The sequence below is a fragment of the Gorilla gorilla genome, chromosome 16, assembly GCF_029281585.2.
Source record: "Gorilla gorilla gorilla isolate KB3781 chromosome 16, NHGRI_mGorGor1-v2.1_pri, whole genome shotgun sequence".
NCBI lineage: Eukaryota > Metazoa > Chordata > Mammalia > Primates > Hominidae > Gorilla > Gorilla gorilla.
The window spans coordinates 52000796-52017896 of record NC_073240.2 but is presented as its reverse complement, the minus strand read 5'-3'; the positions used below and the strand labels follow the sequence as shown (position 1 = coordinate 52017896).

The window sequence follows — 17101 nt, the reverse complement described above, 5'->3', positions numbered from 1 at the left end:
TAGATCTTCATTGAAGTCACTAGAGATGGCCTGAGTGAGTCACTTTGAATTCAATAGACAAACTGATGGAAGGCTCTGAGAAGACCTCAACGATGCCCAAGAAATGTGTTCTTACTGTAGAAACTTACTATTTTGATCAAAAAAGTCATTTTGGTCAAAAAGGGGAGTTGGGGGATTGCTTTTTTTGTTTTTAAATTGATTTGGCTTCAAGGGAAGACGATTGCCTAAACAAAACCTGCTGATGAAGTCACAAAATGACTCCACCTCTAGAATGAGCTTTATTTTCTTATAATTTGGCAAGAAATTTGGCTTTCAATTGGGAATGCACGTCACTCTACCCACTCAAGGGCAAGATGATAAGGTTCTATCAGACCAAGTGTCTAAAGGAACCTGAGACTCTACCAAGGTCAGAAATGCTGCAATTCAAGCCAAAAGATCTTTCTTGGGCTTCCTTGTTTTGACTTGTAACCATAAATTAGTCTTGCCTAAATGTCTGATCACATTATAAAACAGTAAGTGAATCTGTACTGTACAGCACCCTCTGAAGCAACAGGAGCTATAGATGAACCTTTTAGGGGATTCTGTAATTTTTCTGTCCCTTCGATTTCCACAGGACTCTAAATTGCCCCCTCTGAGGTCAAGGAACACAAGATGGTTTTGGAAATGCTGAACCCGATACATTATAACATCACCAGCATCGTGCCTGAAGCCATGCCTGCTGCCACCATGCCAGTCCTGCTCCTCACTGGCCTTTTTCTCTTGGTGTGGAATTATGAGGGCACATCCTCAATACCAGGTAAGTCAGTCATTTATTTCTGTATCTAAAGAGATTATTTACTTGGGATTTTGGTCCATGATGGTAAAGAAAATTTTGCAAAAGGACAAAAAGCAAACCTGGAAAGATCTCTGAAGACTATGTCTGTGTTAGCAAATGAGGACTTGGGAGAAAATTTTCAGACCAATTATCTGCACATTTTAAATGAACGCACTTAAAAAATATCTTAGATAAACCCTTCCACTCTGTGCTGTGCTTTCGTAAAGTAGACTTGGCACGAGTACCCTTTAAAACAAGCTCAAGATGGGGTGGAGTAAAGTAAAATTCCAGGGTTTTCTGGTTAACTTTTAAAAAATAGATTGCAATTTTGCTCTGAAGGTGAAAATGTCTCTGGAACACCTTCTTCACTGCTTTTCTTCTCCCTTTCACTTTGCTTCCTCCATGCCCCCTCTTTGTCTTGTATTTATCCCTTCTCTTTATTCCACTCATCCTTTTCTCTTATTCTTGGGAATGTGGTGATAGTGGTCCCCATTTTTCTCCCACTGTCTGGATCCCATTCGACCCTTATGGGAGCCTGGTAGTGGGAGAAAAATGGGGACCACTCCAGTGCTCTTGGAACATCATACCCCAAGAGAATCTTCAACAAGATCTGTGGGTCAATCAAAAGCAGAGAATAATATAATTATCCAGATAATCTCAATAGAAAACCCCACCCTTCCACCCTTAAAGCTGCAATGATCAGATATCAGATTAATTCAGAATGACTTGAAATTTCAGACTGCTTCTTTAGGTTTCAGTGAAAATGCTTCATTGCAGACACATCTGTTCCCAATTCCATAAGATATCCAATGAGACTTTAAGAGCATAGTTACACACTGGTAAGTGTGGTGGGCCTCGTCGCAGTGGGATCAGAAGTGGGAGCATGGGGCTGGCACAGAATGCTGTGTGTGTGGATTCTTTTTAACATTCCAGATAATTGCCTGTCTCTCTGCCTGATTCAGCCTGATATTTTAGATTACTTTAATGCCCAGTTTAAAGGAACATTTAGTTAATTTTGTTCTCTGCTCCCTGACAGGGTCAACTCTAGAGAAGGGAGGCTCAGAGCTAAGGGACAACTGTTTCATGGTCTTTAACTTGAACTCTGTTCCCCAGTGTGGCCCTTCCTCACTGGATTTCTCCTCTCCCAAAGGGGCTTCTAGGTCAGGGTCAGTGAATGGTCAGGGTGGGGTGAGTAAGTGGTGGGGGTGGAAAGCCTTTTTTTCCTCTTCTTCCCTTCATAGGCTCAGGTGCTAAATTCCAATTTGTCTGCGTTAGCAGACAATCAGTCCAGGAGAGTCCAGCACTGCCCACGCAGCATTGCCCATCCAGTGAGCCACAGGTTCTCAAGCTTTTAAGTCTATGTAAGAACACCCAGCAGGTAGGAGCTTGTTGACATTTCTATTCGTGGACCCTGCTCCTGACTTTTTGACTCAGACTCTTCAGGCCTAGATACATGCATTTTTAAAAAGTCCCCCCAGATGCTTATGTTAATCAGCACTGGTGGAATTTCCTTGGACCCTTGACCAAGGAGGTCAGCCTGTTAGGACAAGCCTGAGAACCAGCAGCCCTGAAGCTCTGGATCAGTGGGAGAGTAGGCAGCACCTCACTCTGTCCACCATTTCTGGGCCAGGGCCATCATGCTGATCCACTGACAGTCAGATCAAGTAGCACAGTGATTCTCAGCACTGTCTGAGGTAGGAGCTCAGCTAGTTTGGGGTTGCTATTTTTAAAAAAATCTCCCTTCCTGATTTTTTATGAGCAGCCAAAGTTGAGAGCCACAAATATGAGCCTAACTTCTTCATTTGACAGAAGGGGAAACTGAGACCCAGGGAGTTGATCTGCCTTGCCCAGACAAAACGCTATGACAAGCATGAGAAGCCATGGAGTTCAAACTCGTCGTTTTACAAGTGAATGGTTAAAGCCCAGAGAAGGGAAATGGCTTGTCATCTCCCCAGCTGGACAGAAAGTGGGAATGTAGGGGGACCACCAGGAAGTCCTAAAGCCCAGGTTGACGATCATTTTGCTAGACAGGTAGTTTCTAGTTTCACACTTTCCTTTTGAAAGCAGAAGGTCTAGTTAGAATCCACTAGTAGCACAGACTGTGAGATCCTATGGTTTCTGGCTGGGGGAGGGAAGATAAGAAAATTGGCCTTGTTTGGGGTGGCTTTTGCTGATCAATACTCCTGAGCTCCTGACAGCTCCCTTTAATCAGTGGCTCTCTAGGTTCTTGGTTTTAGAGGTTTAGGGGAAGCACAGAGTCAGGAAAGCTCAGGACCAGTGAAAGCTGGAGGGACTTATAATGATTTAAAGCCCTTAAGTGAGTTATAATTTACAAAGCAGTTTCGTGCCCATTTTCTCTGGTGAGGTTGGTGTGTTTGTGTCTGTTTTGTAGATGGCAAAACTGAGACTCAAAGAGTCATACAACTAGTAATGATGAAACTGGGGTTCATATCTAAGCTTCTTCTAGCTGTATTTACTGCTAAGTAAACAGGCTGCCCTGTTTTCCTGCTTAGGGGCAGGAGGATGTGTGAAAAGATTAAAGAGATGTGGTTTCTGCCCCGAGGGGATTATATAAAAGTAGTAAAGACAGTCAGGGGCACACACATAGGTGGTTGACTTAGTGCCAGGTAGGGGCTATGAAAGTCCTGAGGAAAGGGTCATTCCTGCGGAGGAGGGGGAGTGGCCGGGGGAGGGGGGCGGGGTTGGAAGCTTCAGTTCTGAAAAATTGCTCCCAGACCACTGATCTGGGTCAGGACTCACAGTCACCTGGCACTGGCTGCTCTCCCTTCCCCCAGGATGTATAGCCATCCCCAGCTCTAAACAAGGGTCCTCTCCCTCCAGATGCCATGCTCTGCCCTGGGTACCACATCCCAGAGCAGGGAACTAGGGGGGAAAAAAGCATGGCAACTGACATTCCTCTTTTTCTTGTTAAGATAATATTTCACAGAAAACTGGACAGTGCGGTGAGAAATTTGCCATCACAATGCAGCCTGACAAAGCGGATGTTACCCTTGTTCCAGAAGATCCTCGTGGCCTTTGCAATCACTCTCTCTCTCTCACTCCAGAGCAAAACACTGTCTTTGATTTTGTGACAGTCACTCCCTTTCTTTTTTTTTTTTTTTTTATCATTTTACCACATAATTTCACATCCCAGAGAATACAGGTTAATTTTGCCTTGTTTTAAAGGTTTTAGCAGTCAATTCATACATTATGTATTCTTCTATCTTGCTTCTTTTGCTCAATAGTATGTTTCTAAGATCCATCCACATCGTGGCATGCAGGTGTAGTTCATTTTCATTGCCATAGGGTATTGAGTTATATAAATATCTCATGGTTTAATTGCCAGTTCCATTGTTGAGGGACACTTGAGGTGTCTTTAGTTTGGGGCTATTGTGAACAGAGCTGTTCTGAATGTATATGTGCACACAGGTTTCTCTATGGTGTACATCTGTAAGGCATGGAAAGCAACAGCTTGTTGATTAGGACAGCTGGGGAGAGGTCCCAGCTGTTGGCTCCAAGGAGGCTGTCTCTGTACAAAAATGCAGCAAAGTATTCACTGCTTCTTTTAGGGTGTGAAAGAGGCTCCCACAATCACTGCATGCCTAGATAAGCATTCCCAAATCTGAGAAGCAACGATCAGCTTAATGTGGCTACAACCAGAATATTTCCCTAATATTTTGCCAAAGTTTCTACCTTCCTCCAGCACTCTTCTCTCCAGCTGGAGGGTGGGTAGAAGGCCTAAGATATACACGTAAATGAAAAGGTCACACTGTGTTAACATTCTTTTATTTAGTAATTATTTTTGACATACTCTCCTCTCTTGCCCCTAGACTCTGATGGGGACCATTATACTTATAACATCTCCAGTCCCTAATTTTAGTGTCTATACCAGTAGTATCTATACCAGTAATTGTTTGTTGGATGAATTAAGCTGATATACAATTGATCGCTAGGGACTCAAAACTCTGGTTCTCTTCTGGTTAGAACACTCAGGTTCTTAATCTAAGCACAAGGTTCAATCTCCCTTTTTCAGTAGATACATCTCTCCTGCGTCACAGCTTACATTTGAATGGCAGGTCACAAATATTAAGATTTTTACATGGCGGGCTGGGTGTGGTGGCACAAGCCTGTAATCCCAGCTACTCGGGAGGCTGAGGCAGAAGAATCGCTTGAACCCGGGAGGTGGAGGCTGCAGTGAGCCGAGATCATGCCCCTGCACTACAGCCTGGGCAACAGAGCGAGACTCTGTCTCAAAAAAAAGAATGGCATTTAAAACTTCATCCTTTATATTAGATACACATGCCTAATTAATTTTTAAAATGTATTCAGGAAACATTTGTTGAGCATCTACAATGTGCCAAGCTATAAATATCCAGTGAGATATTATATTATGCATATATTAATTGATTAAAAGTTAATATATCTAATGGCAGTTTAAGGAAATATATATTCAGTCAAATCTGCTGTGGAAATCTTTTAAAGAGCTTAATGAAATTATTTTAATACAAAGTCAGTCATCTACTGTATAATGTAGTGTTACTAAAGTAATCACAAGATTAATAACCTTAGACCATATTTTGGTTCTATAGGTATTAGCAAAGATCTTTTATTTAAAGGGAAAAAAGAGCTGACAGTCTTGCTCATATTAACTCAGCTATTACAAAGTAAAAGACTAAACACTGTTTGCTGTGTTTGGGATTAAACATCCAATTCAGATGATTCAAGCAAAAGCTTACACTATGTATATTATTACACAACTTTTGCCCATAAGGTGAGAATGCTGTCTCATGTAGTTAGGCATGTTTTGGCCTCAGAATGATTTCACTGACAGAATGGAATTAAAGGAGAAACATTTAGAAAAACTGCTACTTGTCAACTCCTGAAAACATTCTAAAACTTTTTAATCTAACGTTTTACCAACACCAGTAAAATCAAGGTACCAAGGTTGTTCTCTGATATAAGCAGCACCAAATTCCCCAGTTGTTCCCCAGATGCATGTTCTTTACAATTCTGCCATCCTCTGCATAAGCAAGGTTGTAAGCAGCCACTACTCTCGGCTAAAACCAGATCATGGGACTCAAACTCCAATCTAGAGGCTCAAAGACCCATTGCCTGACTCCTCAACTCTTAGCTTTATTTTGCCTAATGAGATTTAGCTTAAGAGCCTTTTCTTAAACAGAGTCTTTTTTGAGGGTAACAAAAGAAATAGATGTTCTTGGATTGGACATTCTCCTTGTAGATCTTGTTTCTTTCAGTTGAAAGATTTCCTACAAAACTACAGACCAGTTTTAACCCACCCATTGTGTCAACCGGGGCACTCAAACCAAAAGTTTCCAGAAAAAACTAGGCGCCAAACAGATCTGCCAGATTGTCACTCATCAGCGTTTCCATGTTTGCTACCAAATGCACCAATTGACTTGTATTAGAAACTCAATGATACCAGTTAACCTGGGAAGAAATTAGCACACACACCCCAGTTCATTCAGACTGAAATGATTGAGACCAAATAAAACTAGTGTGGTGTGGATACTGAATTCCTTTTTACTCATGGAGAAGTGAAGAGCCTCATGTTAAGCGTGAGGCTTTTGTTTTGTTTTGTTTCAAATCACTTTATTCGTGATTCACAGATATACATCACATGTAAAGAACACTTAGCTATGAAAGAACAAAAACAGGAGTAACACAACGCAGTTGCAATTTTTGGTGTGACTAAGATGTTGCTTATGCTCTGACACCTGTCCTAGGTCCTGGCTACTGCATGGGAATTGGACCCCTCATCTCCCACGGCAGATTCCTGTGGATGGGGATCGGCAGTGCCTGCAACTACTACAACCGGGTGTATGGAGAATTCATGCGAGTCTGGATCTCTGGAGAGGAAACACTCATTATCAGCAAGTGAGTCTGTTCATAATCAAAGACATACTTTTTAAATCGAGGCTGGAGTTTTTTCCACTTAAGACAACTTTATTTTGAATCTTGATGTCTTTGTTTCTAACGCTATATTTTTACCACTGAAATGAAGTGAGCAATCCCCAGAAATCTAACATTGCAAACAGAATAATTGGGTTTTGCTTGAATTGAAGCCAGCAGTACATAAATAACTCTGGAAAGTTGGGAAATTATTTACAATCTCTGTGAGCAGTGAACGTGGAAACTTAGAAGCCAGATAATTTGATTTTGACAAAACATACTTTAGGGAGAGGTGTTATCTTTTCTGCTTTCCCAAGTTTTTTGGTCTTAACCACAAATAAACATTAAAAAGAACCAAGCCAAACAAACAAAGAAAAAACCCACAGAAAACAAAAATAAAACCCGAGACATCACTGCACTATAGTCTGGGTAACAGAGCAAGACCCTGTCTTTTAAAAAATAAAACAAACCTGAGGCAGAGGTATCTGATTAGCAATTTGCTAATTTATTCTCCTGCCAAGCAACTGAGCACCTCTAAAAGAGCAGATGGTAAGCTGACCTTGGCTGAATCCGATTAAAGTAAAGAAAAAAGAAAAGAACAAGACAGTAGAAAAAGAAGTAATTCACATGCTGCTTTCCCATTTATGACTTTATGCGAGTATCCCGGTGGAGTGATCTTACATAAATCAGGAACAATATTACCCATTTAAAAAAATAGTGTCCTCCCTCTCTGCATTATTATATTTTGTGGATAACTAGCAGATTGAATTAGCTCTATGGTTAACTAAATAGGAATTGACTATAAGGAACTAGTTTGGTGAAATACTTGTTTTCTTGTTTATTGATCTTAGAAAATGGAGAATTTCAAAGATGGCGTATTTCCCTAGACTTTCAGCCAGCTTTAGCAGACTTTTATCAAAGCTATCTGCAAACATTGTCTCATTAATGCATTTTTATATTCGTAATCCCTGATACAGCTTTACCCACAAACTAAAGCTGACCAGGGTGTTTTACCAATTTGTTAGAATTATTCATTCAGATACAAAAACTATAGCTCAAAAGTAAGTGAAGCTTTTCTAAACTACATAATTTTTTCAGGTCAAGATTACATTCATCATCTCATAAAATACCACGGTATCCTCAAAGCCCAAATATTTGAAGCAGATATTGAAAGAAGGGAGCAGGGGAGAAATTGGTATTATTTTAATACTTCCAAATATTTCAAACTATCCAAAAAGAATTTTTTCGACCTGGGATTTTTGTTTGTTTGTTTCATTCAGTTTTGTGTTGTAGCACTTTTAAGAGTAGCTGAGGCAGACCTCACACAACTAAACAGAAATGGCTTCAGGTGGAAACATCATTTCATTGGGTTCATTGTGAAGTACTCTAATGCAGTAGTTTTCAAAGTGTGGTCCTTCAACGAGCAGCATCAACAAGCCTGGGAACTTGTTAGCAATGCACGTTCTTGGGCCTCACCCTGACCTACTAAATGAGACAGTCTGGGGTAGGACCCGCAATCCGTGTTTTCACAAAGTCTGCGGGTGATTCTGCTGCACACTTGAGTTTGAGAACCACTGCTCTAAGAACTAGATCATAATTACTTTTTTATTTTAATTCTCCTGGTCTATTAGGCTCTAGTTAGCCAAATTTAAGTGACTATGATACGTTCTTGATATGTTCTCATTTTAAAAAATCAGTACTTGAGTCACTTTTACAACTGGCTATGGTCTCACAAATATCCTGGAAGCACTGGTGTTCGGGTTTGGGGGTAGGAACATTTGCCGCTGCTCTTTCATTTCCCCGCACAGCCACCTGCCTTTCAGCTCTCCCCAGCCCAGGGTCTGCCTTCCCCATCACCTCTTTCCCTCAGCAGACAGGTGAAGTGACCCCCAGGATATTTATCTAGAAGGATATCTACCTGCTGCCCAGGATCTAGCACAGTGCCGTGCCTCTCACCCTAGCTGTACCTTAGAGTCACCCAGGGAGCTTTTCAAAGCCCCACTGCCCAGGCCACACCCCCACTTTTAGATCAGAACCTCTGGGGGTAGGACTCAGGCATCAGTGGTGTTTAATACTCCCCTGGGAGTTTGAGAACATTCCATCTACAGAGCGGGTGGAGGAGGAAGCTCCTGGGGCAGGAGGGCCTCTCCCCGGGGTTACGGGAAACAGCAATGCAGGACTGGTTTTGTCTTACGCTAAGGTGGTGGAGGTTTAAGACTAGAACTGGAGTAAAGAATGATAGACTTGAGAAAGGACCACAGTACCAGGACAGAAATCATTCTGAGATACTAGATATTTCGATGCTAGATTCTTAAATCTCCAGAAAAACTCCGTGAATTTCCAAAGACAGTTCCTGAAGTGCTTGCTCGCTACAGTGGGGGTGGCATCTGACCACTCCGCTAGTCTTAATTAGGAAACTGACTCCAACAACCCCGACCGACTCAGGCGCTGGTGCACGCTGAGACGCAGCCACAACCCACCCACACTACCCCCAGCTCTCCCAGTTCTTTCCTTTTCCTGTCCTCTCAGGCTTTTCACTTGTTGGAGTCTTTGTGTTCTCTTTAATTGCCTCAGAGCAGTTCAATTTTGTTGTTAAAGGCTGAGCTCCCCGCGGGAATAGGACATGTTTGTCCCCATCTCCTTTCCTTGCCTGCTCTTCAAGTCCCTTCCAGCACTCCCCGTACCTCTTGAAAAGACCCCATTGGACCTCAGAAAGATTTTTATTTTTATTTGAATAGTTTGCCAGATTTTTTTTTCTTTTGAAAAGTTTGAGGTCTGTAGTCATTACAACTGTGTAGAAATTATGGTCCAACTTTTCCAAGCAGCTTCGTCCCAAAGTAGTAGGGGCTGCAGAACTTCAGGGGAGAAGTCAGGCATGTGCGCTGCTGAGATGCCGCGTGTGCCACTGGGGGCGTGGAGGCACGGTCCATCTGGTGAGCTGTAGATGATGTGTGCACCGTTCCCCAGGCAGCTACCCAGGCAGCTGTACTCTAAATTAATGAAGGTCTGTAGGTGCTGCGTATGACACTATATGTCCATTATATGTCCCTAGATTAGTTTTTGTCATGAATACAAAAAAATTTATGTAGCACCTCATAAAGGGAAATTAGCAATTAGCATGCTAATTTGGGTTATATTTGCATATGTTAGCAATTAACATACTAATTAGGGTTATATTTTTACATCTGTCTTATAATGATGTGCAAATTTACACATCATTTACAGGTGCTTCCTTCATTTATTCTGTGAATATACGTTTACTGAGAATTTATTATATACTAAGCACTGAATGATTCTAAGTTGTAATAGTCATTATTGGCTCTTCATCCATTAAATATTTCTTGAAAACTTACTATGTATAGCAGCAGACATTGTTCTAAACTCTGGGAATACAGCAGTGGACAAACCAGCCAAAATTCCTTTACCTCATGGAGCAATATGTCGTCACTAGCTCAACAATAAACAAGTAAAATATATAGTGTATCAGTAGAGTGACCAATTGTTTCAGTTTGCCTGGGACCAGGGCCTTTCCCAGGATGTGGGACTTTCAGTGCTGAAACTGGCATAGTCCCGGGCAAACCAGGATAGTTGGTCACACTGTTATCAGGCAGATAGGTGTTACATAGAAAAAGAATAGGGAAGGAGGATGGGGGAGGACCAGTTGTAGAGACGCAGGTGTGATTGTAAACAGGTGGTTCAGGCAGCCCTCACTGAGAAGATAGCATTTAAATAAAGACCTAAAGGAAATGAGCAAGTAGCCCATGCAGAGACCTGGCGGAAAAGCATTCTAGACAGAAGGAACAGCAAGTGCCAATATTCTAAGGCGAGAACCTGAGTGGAAGAATACAGGAGATGAGAGAGGCAACAGGGTACCAAATCACATCAGTCCTTGCAGGCCATTGTAATAATTCCGGCTTTTACCCCCTGCAAGAAAGGAAGCCACTGAAGAATTTGAGAGAGGACTGACACATATGACTCATTTATGTTTCAGCAGAATCATTCTGGCTGCTCTGTTGAGAATAGGTGCAAGAGGACAAGGGATGGGGACAGAGAGACCAGTTAGGCAAGAGGTGATGGTGGCTGGTCCAGGTCGTAGCAGTAGAGTTGATAAGAGATGAGGGAAAATTCTGGACATATTTTGAAGGCAAAGCCAACAGACTTGCTGACAGATTGGATGTAGGGTGTGAGAGAAAAAAAAAGAGTCAAAGTGCTGTCCAGTTTTGCATTGAATGGGGACATCGTGTCCTGAGATAGGTGGAGCAAGTTTGGGAAGGGGAGAGATTAGGGTTCCATTCCAGACATGTTAGATGTGACATGCCCAGTTGACATCTGAGTGGGATGATTGAGTAGAGAGGACTGAACCTTGAGACCCTCTAGTGTAAATAGGTCAGAAACTAGCAACAGAGACTGAGAAGGAGCAGCTAGACCGAGAAGAGAAAACCAGGAAAGTGTAATGTCTGAAAACCAGGTGAAGAATCCATATCAGGGAGTAGAAAATTGTGAACCACGTCAAATACCACTGATGGGGCAAGGGAATGCATGGAGATTTCAGTACTGCATTTAGCAACAGGGAGGTCACAGGTGACCTTGACAAGAGCAGTTTCAATGGACTAGTGGGGGCAAAAGTCTGACCAGAGAAGAGAATCGGGGGAGAAGAATCAGAGGCAGCAAGTGTAGACAAGTCTTCCAAGGAGTTTGCCATAAAGAAGGCAGGAAATGGGCCAGTAGATGAGTGAGATGTGCTGGCAAGGGAATTTTGATTTTTAAAATAGGAGAAATTACAGCATGTGAGTTGTAGGGGGACTGGTCAGTTATGGAGGAAAATCAAATGATTGTTGATGGAAGAGAAAGAAAGAGTGTGCTAGGTGAGATGTGAAGAGGTCCCTGGGGACAAGTGGATGGGTTGGCCTTGAATAGGGACATGGAATTTCCATAGTAATAGGAGGGAAGGTGGAATATATGGGCACAGGTCCGGGTCGTTGGGGATTGTGGAGATTCTCTTGTAGTTGCTTCCACTTTCTTGGGAAAATTGGAAATAAAGTCTTCAGCTGGGGCTGAGTAGGGAGAATATAATAGTCATCTAGAAGAGTGAGAGAGTGAATGGGCTGGGGACATGCAGTAGCATTGCCAGCGACACTGAGGGCCCACTTGAATTTAACTGAGACCTGACAGCAGGCACGTGTGCGCTAACGTACACACATGCGCACACATGTGTGCGCATGTGTGGTTTTTTTCCCCAGCCCACTTCAACTGCCAGGTGCAAGCACAGAATAAGCTAAGAGTTGGATTTAGCTAGAGTGTGGTCTTACCAGACAACCATGACAAAGTAAGAAGAGGGTCAAGGGAGTTGAGGATTCAGGGAAGGGTATTTTAATTTTAATGATTGACAGTAATTTTTTCCCAACTTTCTGTTAAGAAAATTGTCAAATGAGTAGGAAAATTGAAAGAGCCGTCCCCCTGCCACACTTTTCCCCCTGTGACATTGACATTTTGAAGAGACCAGGTCAGCTATAACATATCCCACATTCTGAATTTCTCTCACTGTTTCATCAGGGTGTCATTTACTATATTCATCTATTCTCTGTATTTCTTATAAACTGAAAATTGGGTCTAAAGGCTCAATTAGATTAAGGTTGCACATTTTTGCAATAACACTTCAGTAGTACTAGGAACTTCATATCACATCAGAAGATGAGTAACAGGTTGTCCCACTAGCACTGATGTTAAATTTGATCACTGGTTAGGTGGTTACAGTGAGATTCCTCTGTTATAAAGATTGTTTATCTCTTGTAGTCACCTAGAATTTAAGCTGGGTAAGTGAGGATATTAGAGAAGTGAAGGACAGTGAAAAGGTGATAGGACTGATGGAACAGATCTACATGAGGCAAGTGTTTTTAAATGTTTGTTACCAGCCGGGTGCAGTGGCTCACACCTGTAATGCCAGCACTTTGGGAGGTGAAGGTGGGTGTATTACTTGAAGTCAAGAGTTTGAGACCAGCCTGGCCAACATGGTGAAACCCTGTCTCTACTAAAAATGCACAAAAAATTAGCTGGGTATGGTGGCGGGTGCCTGTAATCCCAGCTACTCAGGGGGCTGTGGCACGAGAATTGCTTGAACCTGGGAGGTGGAGTTTGCAATTAGCTGAGATTGCGCCACTGCACTCCAGCCTGGGCAATAGAGTGAGACTCTGTCTCAAAAAAAAAAAAAAAAAAAAAAAAGGCACCAATTATTCCATTAATTGCCTCCTCATCACTGTTGAATCTGCCCACAAGTGTGTGAATTGTTTAATCCCAGAACTCAGGTGGCTTTCTTTTCATCACCTAAGAGCTTACTCCCTGACTACTTTTCATTTTGAAGAGACAATAGGTTTGCCATCTTTGGAGATGTCTTTTATCTTCAGTCATGCTTAATGAGGGATAATAACCCTAGTGATCAGACACCCAACGCTGTGCACTGTCCCTGCTGAGGTTGGGGACTCAGCTGGACTCTCCTCAGTGCTAAGAAATCCTCACTCTCCCAAATAATCAGTATAACACTTGCCTCTGGCAGTATTGCAGGCTGGCCCACAAGCCAGCGCCAGGCCTGTCTTGACTGCCAGGAGGAGCTCTGGGCTGGGGTCCTTAGTTCATCACTGACCTTCTCTTCACTTTTCTGATTTACTCTGGTTAGATAAATCCAGCCTACTTTTAGTAAGTGACCTTGTTTTAAATTGCTCATCTGTGTCCAGTCACACATCCCTTGGTTTATCACATCGGCCTGATTAGCTTTGTCCCTGACAAGCCTGAGCTTTGGATTCAAAATAGCTGAGATGTTGGTGCCCCCTAAAGGACACAAGAATTTTAAAGGTTGGCTCTTTATTACTAATAACTAGCAAATATTTCGTTGGGTTTGTTTTATGTTTGGAGTTTCTTACTCTCTTTTTAAAACTGATTAGCAAGTTCTTAAATGAAATGGACAGGCCAATATGATTAATGCAGTATGCAAAAGCCCCAGGGTCAGAGCAGAAAAATAGTGTTTGTCCTTTAAGTGTTTAAAATTTTTAAATATTAGTTTGTGAATAAAGAATATATAAATTACTTAATTTCTGCTTTAATTATAGAATGATGGAGGGGAAGTTAAGTAAAGCTAGAGTTTTCAAATATTTTAATTAGTAAGAATTCCATTCCTTCCTATAGCATAATTTTTCTATATATGACAAAATTTGAAACGTCAAACAAAGTAATTCCCCAGAATACAAACGGAAGCATCTGGATTTTTATTTATTTATTTATTTATTTATTTATTTATTTATTTTTGCTAGGGAGAGGCAAACATGTCCAAAACTTAGGATTATTTGATGAATATTATCTGGAATCAGATCAAGAGAATATTTAATAGTGTTTTTATTTGAAAATAGGTGGTTTTTCCTGAAATAAATATTAATAAGTTATTTATATAATAACTCTGCTTTTTTTTTTTTTTGAGATAGGATCTTGCTCTGTCACCCAGGTTGGAGTGCAGTGGCATGATCATGGCTCACTGCAGCCTCAACCTCCAGGGCTCGAGCTATCCTTACTGCCTCAGCCCACCAAGTAGTTGGGACTACAGGCACACATTACCACACCTTATATATTATATGTTATTATACAATAATAATCCTGTTCTAATTTCTTGACACTACCATTATTTCAGGGGCTTACTTTTAAAGCTTAAATAGGACTATGGAACACATCGCAGATGTGAGAGCTGGATTAATACTTAGCCCAAAACCTAATACATTGAACCAGAGCAGCGCTTTTTTGGTCTAGAGTCCTCTGGGAATGTATTTCAACAGGCATTAACTGAACAACCTCATTAAGGCAAAGGTATCCTTTTAGGAGCCAAGTGTCAACTAGGAGATGGAGGAGCAAGAGTCTCTCCAACCTGAGAACCAATTGCAGATATTATAGTAACCACTTCCAATCTTTGAGGGTTATTTGTTCTGAAAACCTCCATAGTGGGAGAATTTGCAGCTGTGAAACAAAATTTCGGGAGACCAGAGGAGAGGGAGGACCAAAGTTGCAATTAATACATGAAATTTTGTATAAATATTAAGTTCACCAAGAAAGTAACAACAACATCTAAAATCAAGATAATACCAATGACATCTAATGCATCTTGAATTTGCATAATTGAGCATCATGCAAATTGCCCTATCTCATGACTCATCACATCCTGTGTCGTGGGAGAACTCTGTGACCCTGGAGACTTTGATGAGTCATGATGGAATGCAGAGCCCCAAAATAGCTTCCTTTACTACCACAGTGAACTTTGCATGCCAGTCCAGCCAGGCGCTGGCCAAGCTCAGGGCTAGAAGAAGTGCCCAAGGAGATATTTTTCAAGCCCTGACTGATACTCCACTGGAGGGGGCAGGCCTGATTAGAGACTGGAGTTGGGTGGTACTAGGCAAAACTGCTGGTTCCAAAATAGGAAAACAAGACTTTAGTAATTCCACAAACTTCTGATTCTGTGGCTCACTCTTGTAGTGAGTGGCACTTTGTGGAGTGAGGCTGGATGATACCTGGGAGGCTGGAGGTTCTTCTGGCTCTGGTGGTATGGAGGGTTCAACTTCTTAACAGCCTTGCAGCTCTGACTCCAGTAGTGGGTAGTATTTTGGTGAGGTTAGAGAAGAAAGAGAAGTAAGGAATGGTATATGGGTGTGTGTGTGTGTTTTCTATCTTTGGTGATGTTGAAACAGGGAGTCAGTAGGTAGAAATGATTCAACTGGAGAAGGATGTCCTCATGCTAACAGAAGTGCTTATTCAACCCGAATACTAGAAATCATGCACATTGCATTTGGAGCAACATGCATTTGCTAAGAGAGCTACCTCCTAGTCAAAATGTACCACCAGGAGTTCTCCTGACCCTTAAAAACTGACACCAAAGTTTCCTGTCTTTTCAGGTCCTCAAGTATGTTCCACATAATGAAGCACAATCATTACAGCTCTCGATTCGGCAGCAAACTTGGGCTGCAGTGCATCGGTATGCATGAGAAAGGCATCATATTTAACAACAATCCAGATCTCTGGAAAACAACTCGACCCTTCTTTATGAAAGGTAAGCAGGTACTTAGTTAGCTACAATCTTCTTTTTTGTCTATGAATGTGCCTTTTTTGAAATCATATTTTTAAAATATTTTATTTACTTATTTATTTATTTATTTATTGAGACAGGCTCTGACTCTATCACCCAGGCAGGAGTGACCTTGGCTCACGACCTTGGCTCACTCTAACCTCCGCCTCCCAGGCTCAGGCGATTCTCCCACCTCAGCCTCACGAGTAGCTGGGACTACAGATGTGCACCACCATGCCTGGCTAATTTTTGTATTTTTTGTAGCGATGGGGTTTCGCCATATTTGAGACCAGGCTGGGCTCAAACTCACGGAGTCAAACGATTGACCTGCCTCGGCCTCCCAAAGTGCTGGGATTACGGGCATGAGCTATCATTCCTAGTCTGAAATCATATTTTGAATTCTACTGCAATAAAGGAGGAAGAGCTAACATTCATTATACCTTTACTCTGTTGTAGCCATTGTTCTAAACACTTGAATGGCAGCCCCATGTGGTAAATGTTGTTATCACCTACAATTCACAGAAAATGAGGTTAAGTAACTTGCCCAAGGTCCAAACATTAGTAAATGATAGCCCGGAATATAGCCCTGAAGCCTATATTTCTTAATCACCACAAATTCTTTTCTTCTTATTGATGTGCAAAGCAATTTTATAGGCAAAAGAAGAGATGTAGCTATATATTTAGAGTCATTTCAGTTAAGAATTTAGCATGTCACCCATATGTTTGATTTAAACACGGCCAAACAATGTGTTTGCTGAGTGCTTGACTGACAGCCCAGATGATTTAGCAGGAAGCAATTTGTGTATGAAATTAGATAATTTTAGAACTGAGAGGGACCATATCTGTCATCTAGCCTCTGATTTTAACAGTTGAGGAAATAAAGTTCCAACGAAGTTATGATTTTCACCCAGGCAAAATAGGGAGTAATGAATGAGCTGAGACCCAGTTGCAAGCTTCCTTATCCAGTGGTTTTCCCCCTTAACCTCATCATGCTGGAAATGAAACTGTTGGGGAATACACACGACTAACCCTTGACATTACTATCAAGCATAAAGAAAGATAATCATACCCTGGAAACCTTGTCAGTGGTGGAATCTGGGGCTAGATGATTTTAGGTCTGGCCCTGTCTATTCACAGCCTTCCCTCCAGCAGCCCGTGCTGTGAACCTAGGTAGCTGCCTTCCATGTGCCTGCTAAGATGGCGGGAGCTATGCCAGTACCTCTGCCCACTGGGTGTTGAGCCCAGCCTTCAGAGCTGCCGTCCCTCACCAGGACTCAGCACAACTC

At 41.9% G+C, this 17101-nt stretch overlaps 1 protein-coding gene across 4 annotated transcripts in view; it reads left to right on the top strand.

Moving 5' to 3' along the window:
- Positions 1-17101, top strand: part of CYP19A1 (cytochrome P450 family 19 subfamily A member 1) — a 129957-nt gene that overhangs the window by 94460 nt on the left and 18396 nt on the right. For 3 of the 4 annotated variants that reach the window (XM_055363007.2, XM_063698547.1, XM_031002137.3), the window contains exons 2-4: positions 614-796; positions 6559-6709; positions 15646-15800. In XM_055363007.2, coding sequence (XP_055218982.1) covers positions 652-796; positions 6559-6709; positions 15646-15800 — 451 coding nt within the window. In that variant the 5' untranslated portion in view covers positions 614-651. Of the gene's footprint in view, positions 1-83; positions 797-6558; positions 6710-15645; positions 15801-17101 lie in introns of those variants that run through there. The other variant, XM_055363008.2, reaches the window with a different exon arrangement.